This window comes from Orbicella franksi, chromosome 7 (genome assembly GCF_964199315.1).
Source record: "Orbicella franksi chromosome 7, jaOrbFran1.1, whole genome shotgun sequence".
Classification (NCBI taxonomy): domain Eukaryota; kingdom Metazoa; phylum Cnidaria; class Anthozoa; order Scleractinia; family Merulinidae; genus Orbicella; species Orbicella franksi.
Window position 1 is genome coordinate 16,072,681 of NC_138151.1, and position 15,987 is coordinate 16,088,667.

General features: G+C 38.1%; 1 protein-coding gene across 1 annotated transcript in view; it reads right to left on the reverse strand.

Moving 5' to 3' along the window:
• LOC145493237 (DNA polymerase alpha catalytic subunit-like) overlaps window positions 1-15,987 on the reverse strand; it is a 40,891-nt gene that overhangs the window by 18,190 nt on the left and 6,714 nt on the right. The window contains exons 16-41 of the mRNA XM_081472656.1: window positions 15,243-15,302; window positions 14,851-14,905; window positions 14,678-14,735; window positions 13,986-14,045; window positions 13,782-13,835; window positions 12,319-12,393; window positions 11,887-11,960; window positions 11,739-11,803; window positions 11,556-11,593; window positions 11,417-11,479; window positions 10,543-10,599; window positions 10,210-10,294; window positions 9,591-9,652; window positions 9,354-9,443; window positions 8,181-8,240; window positions 6,421-6,477; window positions 5,621-5,741; window positions 4,178-4,247; window positions 3,926-3,965; window positions 3,596-3,637; window positions 3,127-3,174; window positions 2,585-2,652; window positions 2,268-2,310; window positions 1,994-2,093; window positions 1,021-1,136; window positions 555-653 (exon numbers count right to left, since the gene is read on the reverse strand). Coding sequence (XP_081328782.1) covers window positions 555-653; window positions 1,021-1,136; window positions 1,994-2,093; window positions 2,268-2,310; window positions 2,585-2,652; window positions 3,127-3,174; window positions 3,596-3,637; window positions 3,926-3,965; window positions 4,178-4,247; window positions 5,621-5,741; window positions 6,421-6,477; window positions 8,181-8,240; window positions 9,354-9,443; window positions 9,591-9,652; window positions 10,210-10,294; window positions 10,543-10,599; window positions 11,417-11,479; window positions 11,556-11,593; window positions 11,739-11,803; window positions 11,887-11,960; window positions 12,319-12,393; window positions 13,782-13,835; window positions 13,986-14,045; window positions 14,678-14,735; window positions 14,851-14,905; window positions 15,243-15,302 — 1,760 coding nt within the window. The remainder of the gene's footprint in view (window positions 1-554; window positions 654-1,020; window positions 1,137-1,993; window positions 2,094-2,267; window positions 2,311-2,584; window positions 2,653-3,126; window positions 3,175-3,595; window positions 3,638-3,925; window positions 3,966-4,177; window positions 4,248-5,620; window positions 5,742-6,420; window positions 6,478-8,180; window positions 8,241-9,353; window positions 9,444-9,590; window positions 9,653-10,209; window positions 10,295-10,542; window positions 10,600-11,416; window positions 11,480-11,555; window positions 11,594-11,738; window positions 11,804-11,886; window positions 11,961-12,318; window positions 12,394-13,781; window positions 13,836-13,985; window positions 14,046-14,677; window positions 14,736-14,850; window positions 14,906-15,242; window positions 15,303-15,987) is intronic.

Here is a 15,987-nt window from a genome sequence, read left to right on the forward strand (position 1 = left end):
TCCGCTACTTATGTTTTGTGTAGTTTAAACTTACTCAATTTCAAAACAGAAGGACAAATAATGTAAACAGGAAAACCTCACAGAGAAGCGGGCTTTGAAAAACTCGGCCCAGCTTGCTAAACTACTAATCATTGGGAAAGAGTGGGCGTGAGAATGTGTTGTCTAATCAATGACTGAAATGCCCTTCACTATCTGTACGATCTGCAAGTCTGTGTCCCTCTAACTGTTCGGGTCGCACGGAAGGCTCGATAAACCAACAAGTCACTACTCAAAATTTGAGTCCCCACGGGATCTGAACCCATGACATGCTAAATACCAACCAACGCTGAGCTACGGAAAAACTCGAGGAGAGGAAGGGCATTTTCTCGGTTGCGTCGTAATTTCAAACTAGGCTTCTTCTGTCTCTGAAGATATTGTACTAAGTGTTTTTAATCAGATGCACTTCACCAGATGTTTCACTATTTGCACGAGTCGTGCAGATCAGCCCAGAGGACTGATCCCATTAACAGAATCTCTCAGGTTGTATTAAGTGGGTAAATATCACAAGAACAAACCTGCTTTCGTCGTTCGACAAGTTTTCTGATCTCGGTCGGCAGGATGCCGGGCTCTAAGTCAGGATCGGGTAATTCCACCACTTCCTCCTCGTCAGCGGGCTTATAAAGAAAAGAGCAATCGAGAATTTCAATGCCACGTTTATTGAAAACTTCTCAAAGGCGCGCTGCTTCTTCCGGCAAACTGTCGTTTGGTTATTATCGTAGGACTGATTTCGAAGTATAGAGCGTTTCCACTTTGGTCGTATGGGTGTCCACAATTAATTGAAAATGTACCATGATCGAAATTTTAATTCTCGTTACTGACTGCCGTACATTTCTTTGCATATTAGCGCTGAGAATTTAGTGTTACATCAAAACATCCCTCATTTGTTGATGAGTTGCTTTATTCTCATCATCTGTCTACTTGACAGCGTATTGAAACTGTAAGGAGAAACAGGATGCTGATCAAACAAGCAGTGACACTCACTCCGTTGGCTGGGAAGCTTGCCCTGCTGATTGTGGTGAAACAAATGTTGTATTCCTGGATAATTGACGGGTACAAACTGTTGAAATCCAGCAGCAAAATGTGTTTGTCGTAAAAACCTGGAAAAGAAAAAAAAAACGGCGCTTACTAAAAAGCAGAATCTTTGCTGACGTCATTGTCTATATTTTTTCTCATTAACATACGACTTTGTGCTTCGAAGGCATCACGCTACACACGAATTAACTACAAACATTTGAAGAGATTGTTAAATTTAGTATTTGGTGAAACGTTTGGCTCGTTGGGTGTAATATATGAGGGAAATTGGCTTTCAAAAACTGCAAAATGTCTGGCTGGCAAAAGCGCTAATGAGTTCATACATTCTTTGTAAAATTTTGAGTCGCACAAAAAGTATTCAATACATAGGTCTCAAATTCTTTAGGATAATTAATCGTCCTGTGCCATTTTAGCATCCAGAACTAATGTTTTTGTAGCTCCATCAGAAACTGTATCGCTTTTGCTAATGAGGCAAATATTGTAAACAACGAATCTCCAATACACAGGTCTTTTGCACAATTCAAGAATATGTAGAAAAAGAAGACCTTATGAAGGGAAAATCAAAAACAATCCAAAGAGAAAACAAGGTCTAGCCCATCATTTTTCAACGATAGTAAAGATAGTTAGCCTTGAAACCTGAACCAAACGACATCAAGGGGAAAAAAGTCACGTACGGAAGGATTTTTGATAATTTATTCCATCCGTCGTCGTCTAACGAGAGATTCACAAGCTAATCCTAAGGAACGAACCATTATTTTTGTGGAGGGGTGGGGGGAAGGCTGGGCAATTGCGGAAAAAAATTCCTACACAGCAAAAACTGTTGAAAACAAAATAGTGCAAGAAGAAACATTTCGTGTCCCAGAAAATTACCCACCCCACCCCCCGTCAAAAAAATAATAGACAATCCCTAAACAAAACATACCTTTCTTAGGTTCCAGCACCAGTCCTCCAGCATAAGCTGGCTTTCTTCTTCCTTTCTTTGAACTCTTGGGTTGTTCTTCGTCATCATTCTCAACCTCGGCCTAAGAAAAACGTTGAGTAAAACTCGTTACAAGTTTAAAACATAAGGACATTTTACCTTTTACTCTTTGAAGGAAATCGAACGCCAAGTCCATCCTCTGAGAGAGAGTTTCTCCAAAAAAAGTAAAGGCAGCGGTCATTAAGTACAGGGATGGGCTACTTAACTCAATTCTTACCACTTGCTTCTTGCCGTAGCTTTTGTCAGGGCAAATGAAATTCCTATGAAGCAAGCAAAAAATGCCGTTGTAAAGGATAAACATTACACGCTGAGGTTCCAAAATAAGCAACCCACCAGAAATCAAGAGATACAGGAAGACAAAGTTTTTTCACTAACAACTGGTCAAAAACAAGCCCTAGGAAATTTTTCCTGGTAGGTGCAAGATAAACTTACCACGCTTAAAAGATCGCGTTTGAGTAAGAAAGAAAAAACTTTCGGAAAACATGTAGCAGAGTTTAAAAAGTTAAACAAGGAAGCTATGGAGAAATCTCTTACTTTTCGTTGAAAGCGTGAAGCAAAAGAAATTCGTTCCTTTCTGATCGACCGCCAAGTAGTGTTCTAGCCTGAAAACAGAATAAAAAAAGCAAAAATTGTCGTTTAAAATGGAGAAATAGCAGAGTGCTAGCGCCTACATAAACGGCTCTAAAGACCAATAGTAGTAAGGCAACCTCGCAAGCGTGTTGAATTCAATTAATTTGATTCAGAATTTTGTGCACGGATCCGTTGAAACAGAAAAAACTTGAATAAAGTACAGTGACATCACAATAACGTCTCTATGGATACAAACCTCGATTTCAAGTAGCGCGCGCGCCGGGAGCGCACAATATTGCCAGCGCACAGGCTCTTTCGGACAACGACAACGAAGAAGTCGATAAACGTAAGAACGGAGTGGACCGTACATTGCCTCTGCACGTGCGTTATACATCTTGATTAACGCCTTATTAACCGGTGAAATTTCTGTTTCAATCATAGATTCATCATTACATTTACAGAAACAAAAAATTGCAAACGGAGCGAAATTTCCTAAATCAACTCACCATAACGTTTCCAGCGATTGTTGTTATCTGTAAAGCCAGTGGCAGAACCTAGAGAAAAAGCAAATAAAAAGAACTTGAAACAGGGACCGGGTTCTTCAAAGCCCAATTAAGCTAACCCTAACCAAATCCTGGGTTACCCAGGATTTGCGAGAATTTTGATTGAGTTTTGCAACTTTTCGGAGCGGTTTTCTCTTTATATTGTTTGCCCTTCAGTTTTGAGTTTCAATGATTTCAAACTACACAAAAAATAATCAGTGAAAAACAGTTTTATAGAAGAAAAATTTATACTTCGGTTAAATTTTAACCGTGGTTTAGCGTTAACCGTCTTTCGATCAGCCCGGCCCTAGTACCGAGAGAAACAAACTGGTTTGGAGGTGGAGAGAAACGTTACCATGAGAACTGTTAAATATAGCAATCCGTTTTTCTCTCAGTACTGTTTGATCAAATAGATTTGTAAAGAATAACGTACGTTGAGATCATACATGATCCGCAAGGTCAGTAGAGCATCCATCTGCAGAAAGAAACAAGCATATTTCGGCAAAATTAGACAAGAGTAAAGAAATGATCTCCGTTCGCAAAGAATTCAGACAGCAGAGGAGAAAGTAGGAGCTGGATGCAGGGTCTGGAGCGAGGGGTAAATGGTAGCCGCCAACAGAGCTAGTTGGCAGCAGGGTGTAGGGATTTCATGGGCCGCTTTGAATGAAGAGGATAGGTGAAGTTGAAAAGAATAATTCGCGCCCAACGTAAGTCCGTGACTGAAGTGGAGTTAACTTGAGCTGCAAACAAAAACTTTACCTACCGAGGTGAGCTCAAACATGTGAAGGAGTTCACGCGACGAACTGAAAGAGCAGGCAAGAAAAAATATTACGGTCAACGAATACTCATGAATTTATAATCGAAAATCTACAACGCAAGAGGTCAAATCGAATATGAAAAACTTCAGCGTCCCAGAGAATAGTATTTACCGGTTTTTGACGAGCAAAATGGGTGCACGCTGGTTTGACAATCAACGAACAGCATTCAGAACACGCTACGATCATTTATTACTTACTTAAACTTGTTGGGTATTTCATCTTGGTCAATCTCTTCCCTTCTGGACTGAAGAACGGCCCATGATAACGCTGAAAAATGGATCAAGGAATAAAATTTCTTCGAAGAATGAAGGTTTTGAAATTAATATTGTTGTCAGATTTAACTAACTAGTTCGTGCAGTGTGATAATCTGGGCGAGTGTAGCCCTGAAAAGAACTGTTGTTGGTGACTGATGTTTCGACCACTTGAGCGGAGGTCATCTTCAAAGTCAGGGAAAAATGAAAAAGTCTGGTCCCTTGTAACTGATTCTTAGTTTAGCCGCAATGGAATTGGCTGTAAGACTCGCGGACTCAATAGTTCGCCAACAGTCGTTGGTCAGTTGTGGCAGGTTGGTAAAGGTGAAAAACAGTTCCCAAAAGATATTGTCGGTCGTCTGTCGGCCACCTGTCAGTCGACTTTCGGCCGTTTGTCGGCCGACTGTTGGTAGAATAACGGCCGACAGTTTTCGTTATTTTTCGGACTTAAGTTTGGCCAACGGTCGGCCAACGGTCGGCCAACAGTCGGCGAACTGTTGACAATCTGTCGGTAACTAGTCGGTAACGTGTCGGTAAGTCGTGAACTGAAATGACTGTTAACGTTTACTTAAGGGCCCATTAACCGATTTTTTTGAGCCGTTGCTAAGGAAATTTATTTTCATATAGCCTCATCATTTTTAGTTAGTTCAGAGTTATTTCATGTGCTTTAACTTTTTCATGATCAGCAACACTAGTGATGACGTCATCAGGCCACGCCCATGGTCATGTGACTAATACTGAAAAAACGCAAAGGCTCCCGGGCAAATTACTTTATCGGGATTTTTTTCATTGATTTAATATTTTAATTTAAATCCTCACTACGCTATGCAAAGATTTTGTTTCATTTTTAAAAGGTCAGATTTTGAGAGAATTTCAAAATATTAAAAAATTCTTAATTTTTCGCAAAAAGCATGATTTCGAAAAAGGAATGCATAGCTATGTTTCCAACGTTGGCTTTAATCGAAATCCGTCGAAAAAGGCTGGATTTAATGAAAAACCGCGTTTCCTTTAGCATTTATAGAAACCGGAAGTGCGCCCGATATATATTGGAAGTTACCCTATTAGCGCGTGCGCAATTTACACTGCCAGCGCACTTCGGCAAGATGAAACAAAGCCACACGGAGTTAGTTTTTCTCTTTCTATTGCTCTTGTTTTTCTGTCTTTCTCTTATTTTGTCTTTGCTTGTACTTTTTTTGCTTTGCATTTTGTGAAACACAAGGAAAAACATCTAGAATGTAAGCGAATTTGAAAGCTACTGAGTTGTTTTTGTTTTCCGCGCTCAGACTGACGTAAGAAACCGGAAGTAAAATTTCACCTCCTTAGCAACGCGCGCGAGCGCGCGTATAAATCGGTTAATGAGCCCTTAAGGTAAGTTTCGTGAAGACAAACCTGTCAAATCGTAGCTCTTGCATCTTATAAGCTCCTTTGAAGATATCTTCACATCACACACCATCCGACCACAAGTGATGGAGCGATCGAGAAGACTACCACCTTTACCAGGTCCACCGCTCTGTGAGAAACATGAAACACAACAACAATTGGCACAAACCATTACCAATCAAAATAGGCCTGTAAAAGGAGCTACATGTTGAAAAGTTTAGCCGAAATGTTTCAAGTTTGTCGTTTGTAATCCGTATTAATCTTCTCCATCCTTAACCATCCTTGTTCCTTTATGGTTTATTATTATTTCTTTAGTGTTTTTTCTATTTTACACAACTACTATTCTCAGGTTTCCTTCAATTTAAAGGTGATTTTTTAGGTGGCCAAAATAACTCAAAAAACCGTTACTGCGCTCCTTTAATTATACTAGACTTGAGTCGGAGTTCAAAACCAACAGTTTTAGCCAGTTGCTGCTGCTGTAATGATTGTTGACTGCAGTAATTTCAAGCTGTGTATAAAGTTTTGATCACTCAAAAACCTTGCTAACACTTAAAGGAGCTCAGTCACGGTATTTTGAGTTATTTTAGCCGTATACAGAATTACCTTTCAATTGAAGGAAACCTGAAAATACTAGTTTACTAGGATGAAAAAAAAAAAAAACACTAAAAAGATAATAATAAACCACAAAGGAACAAGGATGATTAAGGATGGAATAGATTAATACGGATTACAAACGACGAACTTGATACGCCTAGGTTTCTGAAAAAAAAAATCAAGCAGCAAAATGCTTCAACAAATGAAGTACTTACAGACAACTTTGGCATGACGGTTCTTTTAAGCCGTCCAAGACGAGACCAGTGAGGAATCTAAAAAGAAAATAAACTTAAATCTCAAAATACAAAATCTCTTCATGGCTTCCCATAAATTTCTTTGAATGCTAGTTCCGAGAATTTGGTAGTATATCAAGGCAATACTCCTTAAGTACCTGTCAATATCTTTTATTCTAATTATCTGTTTTCCGAACAATGTGTTAAGGGCCCATTAACCGATCTTTTAGAGCCGTTGCTAAGGAAAATTTATACTCATATAACTTCATCATTTTTAGTTAGTTCAGAGTCATTTCATGTGTTTTAACTTTTTCATGATTAGCAACACTAGTGATGACGTCATCAAGCCACGCCCATGTTCATGTGACTAATACTGAAAAAACGCAAAGGCACCCAGGCAAATTACTTTATCGAGATTTTTTTCATTGATTTTAATATTTTAATTTAAATCCTCACTACGCTATACATAGATTTTGTTTCATTTCTAAAAGGTCAGATTTTGAGAGAATTTCAAAATATTAAAAAATTCGTAATTTTCTGAAAAAAGTATGAGTTTGAAAAAGGAATGCATAGCTATATTTCCAAGGTTGCCTTTGATCGAAATCAGTCGAAAAAGGCTGGATTTAATGAAAAACCGCGTTTCCTTTAGCATTTAACTGAAGAAACCGGAAGTGGGCCCGATATATATTGGAAGTTAGTTACCCTATCAGCGCGTGCGCAATTTACACTTCCAGCTCACTTCGGTAAGATCAAACAAAGCCACACGGAGTTTATTTTTCTCTTTCCATTGCTCTTGTTTTTCTGTCTTTTTCTTATTTTGTCTTTGCTTGTACTTTTTTTATTTTGCATTTTGTGAAACACAAAGAAAAACATCTAAAATGTAAGCGAATTTGGAAGTTATATAGTTGTTTTTATTTTCCGCGCTCAGGCTGACGTAAGTAACCGGAAGTGAAATTTCACCTCCTTAGCAACGTGCGCGAGCGCGCGCATAAATCGGTTAATGGGCCCTTAATATTGTAAGACAAGTTCTCAAACTTATTAATAATTCATCAAGTTTAAACGACGAAAATCATGACCGTGACCATGTTTGGATATCTGATCTTAATTAGCATAGATTTTTACTATTTTTTTCTCCTCAGATTAAGATTCCATTGAGAAGATATATCAAACACTCAAGGCAGTGTTTGAACGCAGTTCCAAACACCTCGAAGTTCTTCAAAAATACTCCGCGACACGTCGTATTTTCAACTGTCTTCTCGATGTTTGGAAATGTGGTCAAACACGGTCTTTCGTATTTGATATTTTACATTAGACGTATTCCTGTATTCATGTATTCTTGGATAGTCAAAACTTACAAAACGACAAATTTCCTTCTGTTGTATCACTGCGCCTACGGCAAAGTATTGTTCTTGTTCTTGTTTTATTTTTGCCATTTAACAATATATTTACAACATATCGTCACATAAGGAAAGGAAGCCCAGGAAAGCCAATAAGGCTTATGTAAAGAACTACCTTACAGATACTTAAGAATTAACAACAGAATAAAACTGCTGTCATCGATACACAAAATGATTATAATTTAGGATAAAAAGTAGTACAAGCAAAGGAAGGGGGAAAAAGTGAAAAAAGGTCACACAAGCACACTTAGAGAAATAAAATATACTTATAACAAAGTAATTTTAGCAGTGTGACACAGTAGGGGAACATCTAACTGTGTTCACAGAATAGATACATGTACTAACCTTGCAAGCATTTATCCTATGCAACAAAAGATCAAGATCAAATCCGTAGATATCATGTCCCTAAAAACATGAAGTTAGATTCAGTGAAGAGGTTATTTAGCCATCAGAACACAAGAAGTTTGTCATCAAGACATTAGCCCCTTGCCTGTATCTAAAAGGTTGCAAGTCAAAATTCCAACGAGTAGAATTCTTTTAACAAATCACTCTATTAAAACAACTTCGCTAGAGATCCAGGGCTTTTATTAAGGGCCCAACACTGAGCAAATTGACTGGCTTTGAGGACGATTTTGCCCGCCTGGTTTGACCATCTAGCTGATTTTTTGTCGCCGACAAAAAATCTTCACTTGTCGCCTAGTAGGCGGTGAATTTAGACAAGTCTGCGACAAGATCGGGGCCTGTCCGGCAATATCTGACAGTGTTACATCTCAAAACGTCTTGTTGGGCCTTGTCGGCTAGTGTGCGGTGGACCAAGACAGTTTGTTGGTGCTCATGCGCCTCAACCAATTAGGAAATAGGCGCCATCTTGATTTTGGATGACTTGGCCCCAAGCCTCAACGCGGTTAGTCGTGACAAAAAATCGGCTAGTGTGTGGCAAGCTGATGGCCCGACAAATTTTAACCTGATTTGACCCCAACAAAAAATCTGCAGTTCTACAACGGAAAATCAGCTAGTGTGCAGCAGCCTTCATAAAGAAGTTCGATGAAAAAGGTTTTGTCCGCCTGTGAAAATCAGTTACCCTCCTGCCAAAAATGTTAATGAAACTTCTGGAAATCCCTTAATTTCACAATATCATCACTTGCAGTTATCCCAGAGATGAAATTATCACAAGGCAAATATTCCCTTCAGTTTAAATAGAGTGGGTAGTAAAGATAGGTGGGGAACACTTTGATCTCACCACTATTACATTGCAGGGCTGTCACGTAGTTTTTAGTCACCTGTAACCTTATTCTCCACACCCGTAGCAAATTTGTTACTTCATGGGTAAATTCTATCAACAACAGGCAATTTCACCTGTAACATCAATGGAAAATAAAGCATACTCAGCCGTAACAGGTTCTACGGGTTACAGCCCTTAATGACGGCCCTGCACCAGTCCAGTTCATTAGCTTTTGACAGAGGAGTTTACCATACATAACAAGACAGTATTATAACCAAAAACATGAATAAACATACCACAATAACGTCTGGATCAATTCTGTGAATTTTGGCCATAAATAATCCAAGAAGAGCTCTCTCTGATGTCGTGATCTCCATTTTAATTTGCTAAAGAAATACGAATTGGGAATTCCACAGATTACTGTTGAAAATTCAACTTACCACCAAATCAGTTCATTATGTATTACTACCTGCTTTTGCATAATTTATTCATGATGTATTATAATGTATGCAATATGTATTATAATTCATTACCCTTTTCCTGAGAGCATCTTTGAAGTCGTAAGGGTACATCTGATCATTCGGTTTGCTTACAGCTGCAAAAGAAAAGTACAGTTGTTACCACTTCTTTATTTGTGGTTGATTGTGTGGGTGAGGCACTTGTAAACCATACATGCATCTCAATCCTTTTCAACAACCAATTTCCCCTTTATATGAAGACACTGCCTAGAATACAATTTGAGGGCATTGCCTTGATGAAACACTGAATTCTCAGAACTGATGGTAAGATAAATTACTGCAATCAGTATGGAGAATTTGAAATTTAGCTTTGAATTGTAAGGGCCAAGAGAAAAATCAAAAAATGTGTATCCTTGTCACTTTGCTTCATATAATAAAAGTACAATAAAATCCTTAACCCTGCATGTTTTGACAGAAGGAATTGCCTATTGTGCAGTTCCAAAAATATCCATACCCTCCCAACAGAAGGGATTGGAATTTTCCTAGTGGGTGGGGGTTCTCTAAGAACAAAGAACTCAAAGAAATGTATGAAGCTTTGTTGGAAATTCCAAAAGGGTGGGGAGGGGGGAATCTTAGACAAAATCTCCTCTTTGGGGAGGTATGGATATTTTCTGGGACTACACCTTGAACTTACCACAAAAATGATATTGGAACTTCTGTTTCGGTGCTGCTTTGTCTAGTGACACTTCATGATGTACCAGAGCTGACACAGCCAAGATCTAAACCATGAAAAAAAATCAGTACACATGAGAGAATTACTACTGAAATAAGAGAGGAGAAATTTTATTTGATATATTGCTACTTAATTTAGTCTTAAATGCAGACATAAGTAATATTGTGATCATACCACATGCAGGGACGGACTGACCAACTAACTGCATGTTACTGGTGGTATTACAGGGTAAACAGATATCCACAACTGGGTTACCTGTGGTGGCAAGCATGGAAAAGTTGCAGAAATACATACCTCATGAGTGTGAGTCTTTGTGTTCAACATTGTCCTAAAACTGAGGCTCATGACAACCTAAAGAAAGAGAAAAAACAAACAATAACTGTAGAGAGGATGGATGAGCTGGTGTTCACTAGTGACGAAGTTGAAGTCATAATCATAGTTGGAGTCATAAGAGAGGTCACAACGAAGTGAAAATTAAAAATTGGAGTTGTAAGCAGAGTCATGAGCTCGCCAGAATTGGAGTCAGAAGAATCAGAAAATCTTAATTTCTTGCAATTTGTTTATGCCTCTGTCGCTTATAATCCAGCGAAAACTAGATTTTTAGAGTCGGAAGCAGAAGCAGAAGAACCAACCATTCACAAGGCCCGGAATTGAACATTGTGACTGGTATATTCTTCCGCTTCTGCTTCTGACTCCAACAATCTAGTCTTCACTGGATCATAAGCGACTGAGACGTAAACAGAATGGGCGTTCGGCACCTGACTCCGTTGGTTTGATTTTCACTAGTTTGTATCACTCTACACTTTTGATTATGACTCTAACTACAAATCTGTTGCTAACGAAAACCTGCCTTAAAAGGTTATTACACTGGATGTAAAAGACATCCTTAGATGCTAACCACTGTACCTGTGTTGAGTAACGCAAAAATGTTAGTGCTTCTCTCGACCCAGGACTATAAATTACAAATTGTCAAGGCAGCCTGTCATTCCACAGGCAGGCTAAGGGAAATACAAAAACTCCTAAGAAAAACATACAGTAGAAATGGCCTGCTTGTGATAACTTGACAATTTTCTCTGCCCTCTATAACTAGAACAGACTTGGCATTCACAACATACAAAATCTGAAAAAAAAAAAAGATGCAGGAATGTGAAGTGATTACTACACTTACCATGGGTGGTGGAGGATCTTGTTCACTTGCCACTTCAAGGTGATCAGGTTTTGAGACAACAGCCTGCAGGAAAATGCTTGACACTTTAAAAATTTAGCACAGATATGTTTGCCAAACTGTACAAAAGAAGAACACTAACCTCTACTTTACACCAACTGACTGGATGTTGAGGAAGTTCTTGAGAGAAAAAAAGACATTAAAATGAAATTAATGCTTGGAGTAAATATTTCATTTGCTAAGATCAACATCTTACTTCTCCTAACATTGACAGTACATTCTCAAGTAGACTGGTTACGAGAATAAAGAAAATCATCATACTCACGAGGAAACTTGATAGTGAGCCAACAAGGACCTTTCATCTTACGACTAAGGAGAAGGAGCTCAAGACTACAACCAAAAAGAAGAACATTTCAAATTTTCCTTTTAAGCTGGAAGGCCTTTTCTTTCAAATCAGAGGCTGAGATTCTTACCTAGATGTGTTAGTGCCAAACACATGGCTGAAAGTCTCTCCAGACAAGTCAGATGGTAACTGGGGAGAATCCGCCTGCCAAGAGATAGTGAGAATGATAACGAAAAATGAGACAATCTATAAAGGGTTGATGCTTACAGACCTTACAGTGTAAATGTAAGTTGATTATGAACAGTTGAACCCTGCTATTTTCAACTCTAGAAAGAAACAAAATATAGTTCAAAATAGTGGGAGTTCGCAATAACCAATAGCAAATGACTGAAGGGCAAATCCGAGGAAAATGGTTTTGACTTTGAAATACTGGGGAATTTGGAATAGGCGAGTTCAAATTAGCAGGGTCCAAATGTAATTGCAGGCCATCAGGCTTCTGTTGTTTATTTATGTGGTTATATATAGCGGAAAGTCAATCAATATTAAAATGTTTATGACTTACTGAATATCTGACTTCCAGGTACTCAGACATGACAGGAACATCTTGAATCTCAAAAGCATAAGCCTTTTGAACTTTCTAAAATGACAAATAATATAGAAAACCACTTAAAGATTAAGCACATGTGTGTTAAAATAAAAGGTGAGAGACCAAATGAATGAAAAAAAAAGATATTTAAAATATGAATATAGTGGAACCACATTTCAGGACCACAGAAAAAAAATGTGGAAAAACAAAGCTCAAACATATCAATCAACAGGTTCTTGGGGTGTCTGGAAAACCCGCATAGCGAATAGCGAATAATCCCAAATAGTGCGAATAGTCTCGAATAGTGCGAATAGTGGCGAACAGTTGCGAAAAGTGACGAATAGTGACGAATAGTCGTCAATAGTCACTGCTTTAAATCTAATATCCAGCGTTAATTAATCATCCAAATAAGCAACAGAATTTCAGTGAATTTATTATCTTTTCTTCTCCAGACTCAGACTAGTAGGCTGTCCATCACTGACATTAAGAAAACAGAAAACACAAGGATAACCTAATAAAGACGTATTTACGCTTTTGCAGCGGTTAAAACAGAAGAAATTACCTTTAGAAACACCTTTTGTCCTGATAAGCATCTGTGCTTTTTAGTGGAAAAATCCCATCCTAAGTTGCCACGAGGTTAACTGTGAGATACTGGGTACCGTATTTGTTACTATTTGCCACTATTCATCACTATTTGAGACTGTTCACCACTATTCGCTCTATTCGTACTATTCGCTATTCGCAATTCGGGACTATGCGCTGTTCGCTATTTGCGACTATTCGCTATTCGCTATTCAGGTTTTCCAGACACCCCAGGTTCTTGCGAGTACTGACTGATACAATTTAAACATGTATCCCTCAAGAACAATTTCCACGAATCATGTGTACTAAAGGCATCCGCAGTTGAGTGATGATTTATACCCTCGATTGACCCATGATCAACATCTTGATCGACATCCTGATTGACACTTAGTGTCGACCAACTCATATGCATCAATTGAAATTAGTTGACTCTTGACCGACTGTCAACCGAGTTGTCAATCAAGTGTTGATCAAGTGTCAACTGAGGAGTATCAATTGAGTATCAATTGAGGTTCGATCGCCCGTTTCAATTGACATTCGACCTTGGATGCCTTTAGTACACATGATACAATTCCTCAAGGCTCAAGAAGTAATACAAGCATACATTTAAAAAATTTTGCACAAATTCTAGTCAAAAGTAATAAATAAATAAATAAATAAATAAATAAATAAATATACATTTATGTAGTGCCATCTTCCACTAATTGTCCATGGCACTTTACAATACTTTAAAATCAAAATCCTAAGTTTAAAATCCTAATATTAAAATCCTAATATTAAAATCCTAATCCTTTAAAAATCTAAAATCCTAAATCCTGAAAGTTAAAATCCTAAGAATTAAATACGCTATATGTTACCCTGGAGATGAACTTCATGATTTTATGTTTTGTCGCAATCTTCTCATTGAATTCCTACGAGAAAATAAGTTAACGTAAGTGTCATTTTAAACCAAAAGATTGTGCTAATTAAGGCATGACTCCCTGTCAGTTTTAGATGTAGTAGAGTGTATTAAAAGAAAAAAGAAAGCAAGTAAAGGCATTACAAAAGAAACATTTATTCACCTGGTAAACATCAATAAATCCAACGGGTTCATTTGTCTCAGAGCCATCAACGTCACGCTTCTGTTTGTTAAGTAAACAAGTACAGTTAGGAAGCTGAAAGCAATGCTAATATAACCTTTCAGCAAAACACTGACATTTATTTTGTTCCCACTGGCTGGAAGAACACAGCTTTTAATTTAAATCAGTAAGAAAAGCAAACCCACATCATGTGTGTACTACAGGCATCTGCAGGTGAGTGTTGATTGATACCTTTGATTGGCAGCTCAATTGACACATGATCGGTGTCCCGATTGATACTCAATTGACAATTGAGCAACATCTCGATTGACACTCGATCGACACTCAATCAACAGTCGGTCGATAGTTGGCTGAGTGTCAACCAACTCACATGCATTGATAGAAAATTAGTTGTTACTCTTGACTGCCTGTCAACCGAGATGTTGATTGAGTGCCTACTGAGTGTCAACAAGGTGTAAATGGAGTATCAATCAAGTGTTGATCAAAGGTATCGATCTAAGCTATTGATCTACACTCGACCAGACGTCTTTAGTACACATGATCTGCAAACCCTAATATATGTTGTTTCTGGAGAATAGCAAACTTTATGGAGAACCTAAAGAAACTGCCCTTGAGAATCAGGGACTCAGGGCCAGTTGTGAATAAGTGTCAAAAAACAGCCACTAGTATCAAACCTTTTCTCTTGGAAGAATGAATATTTGTCTCTCGATGTTCTTGACTGCCACTGAACAACTGAAAGTAAAGATTAAAAAGCATTAGTTGCAAGTTGCAACATTCTTCTTTTTTCCTGATTATTAGCATGATTTTGTTTTATTAATATAATTTGCAAATAAAATTGATGCTATACCTGACATATACTTTAGCTGATTCAATCCAAACTTTGCCAAACAGGTAGACAGTACCTGAAAAAACAACACAATGAACTTAGTACATTATATCTAGATATGTTGATTTCATGCCATTAGCAGTAAATGGAGTAATAAACACATCTGTCGAATGGACTGAACTTAACGTTTGAACTTTGTTATTATTATAACTTTGCCTGCCATGCGGTCATGTCATAAATGTATGCGCAGGCAAGTCACATGGAAAGTACTGTATGATCGGATCATCATATTGAAATATAGTTGCATTTGATTATCAAGGTGCTGTTCCTTGGTTGTCCACTTGCCTTCATTTCACTGATCCCCTCAACTATCAGACTGTTGCCTAAAGACCTGCACGACAACATCTAAATACCTGGTTGTTTGAATCTATCCTCATAAGCATCAAACCAGAAAAACTTGAGGACTTTTTCTCCTGAAATGTCAAGACAGAAAATTACAATCCTTAAAACTCCCTCTAAACACTATGCTCTAAAGGAATTGCTTCACATTATGAAGTTCCAGAAAACATCCACACCCATCCCTATGAAAAGTCATTGGAAATCCTGAGACGTGGGAAGGTCTCAAAAGCCAAAAATTTGAAAAGAAAGCATGGTGTGAAACTAGAGTTTCTGGAGGGGAGGGGGGCTCAAACCAAAAAAACTTCCATGGATAGGGTATGGATATTTTCTGGAATAACACAAAAGGAGACAGTCACCTACAAACTGGTCATATTAAAAATCCATTGAAAATTTGATGCAAAAATGATAGACTACATGTACATTGCTCATATTGCTAGTGTTTAACTGTGATTTTTATAGTATAAAGCAACTAAGAGTACTTAAGCCCCCATCCCCATCCCCAACCCCCTGAATTAGATGTTGGTCCATTGCAGGTTAACTTCCCCCTCCCAGGATTCTGCACAAAACAATTCACTTGTACCCATGTTCTCTTAGGTGGACAGAGGCACTGAGAGTTCATGTCTCTCTCAAGAATGGACCATAAAGATATACTGCTAGCCAAGGTTCAAACCTAGAACCTTGGATCTTGTACACAAAAAATTGGTTCAGTGTGTCTTCGACAAAACATTGCACGTAAGAACTACCAGAAAGTCCTCTTAG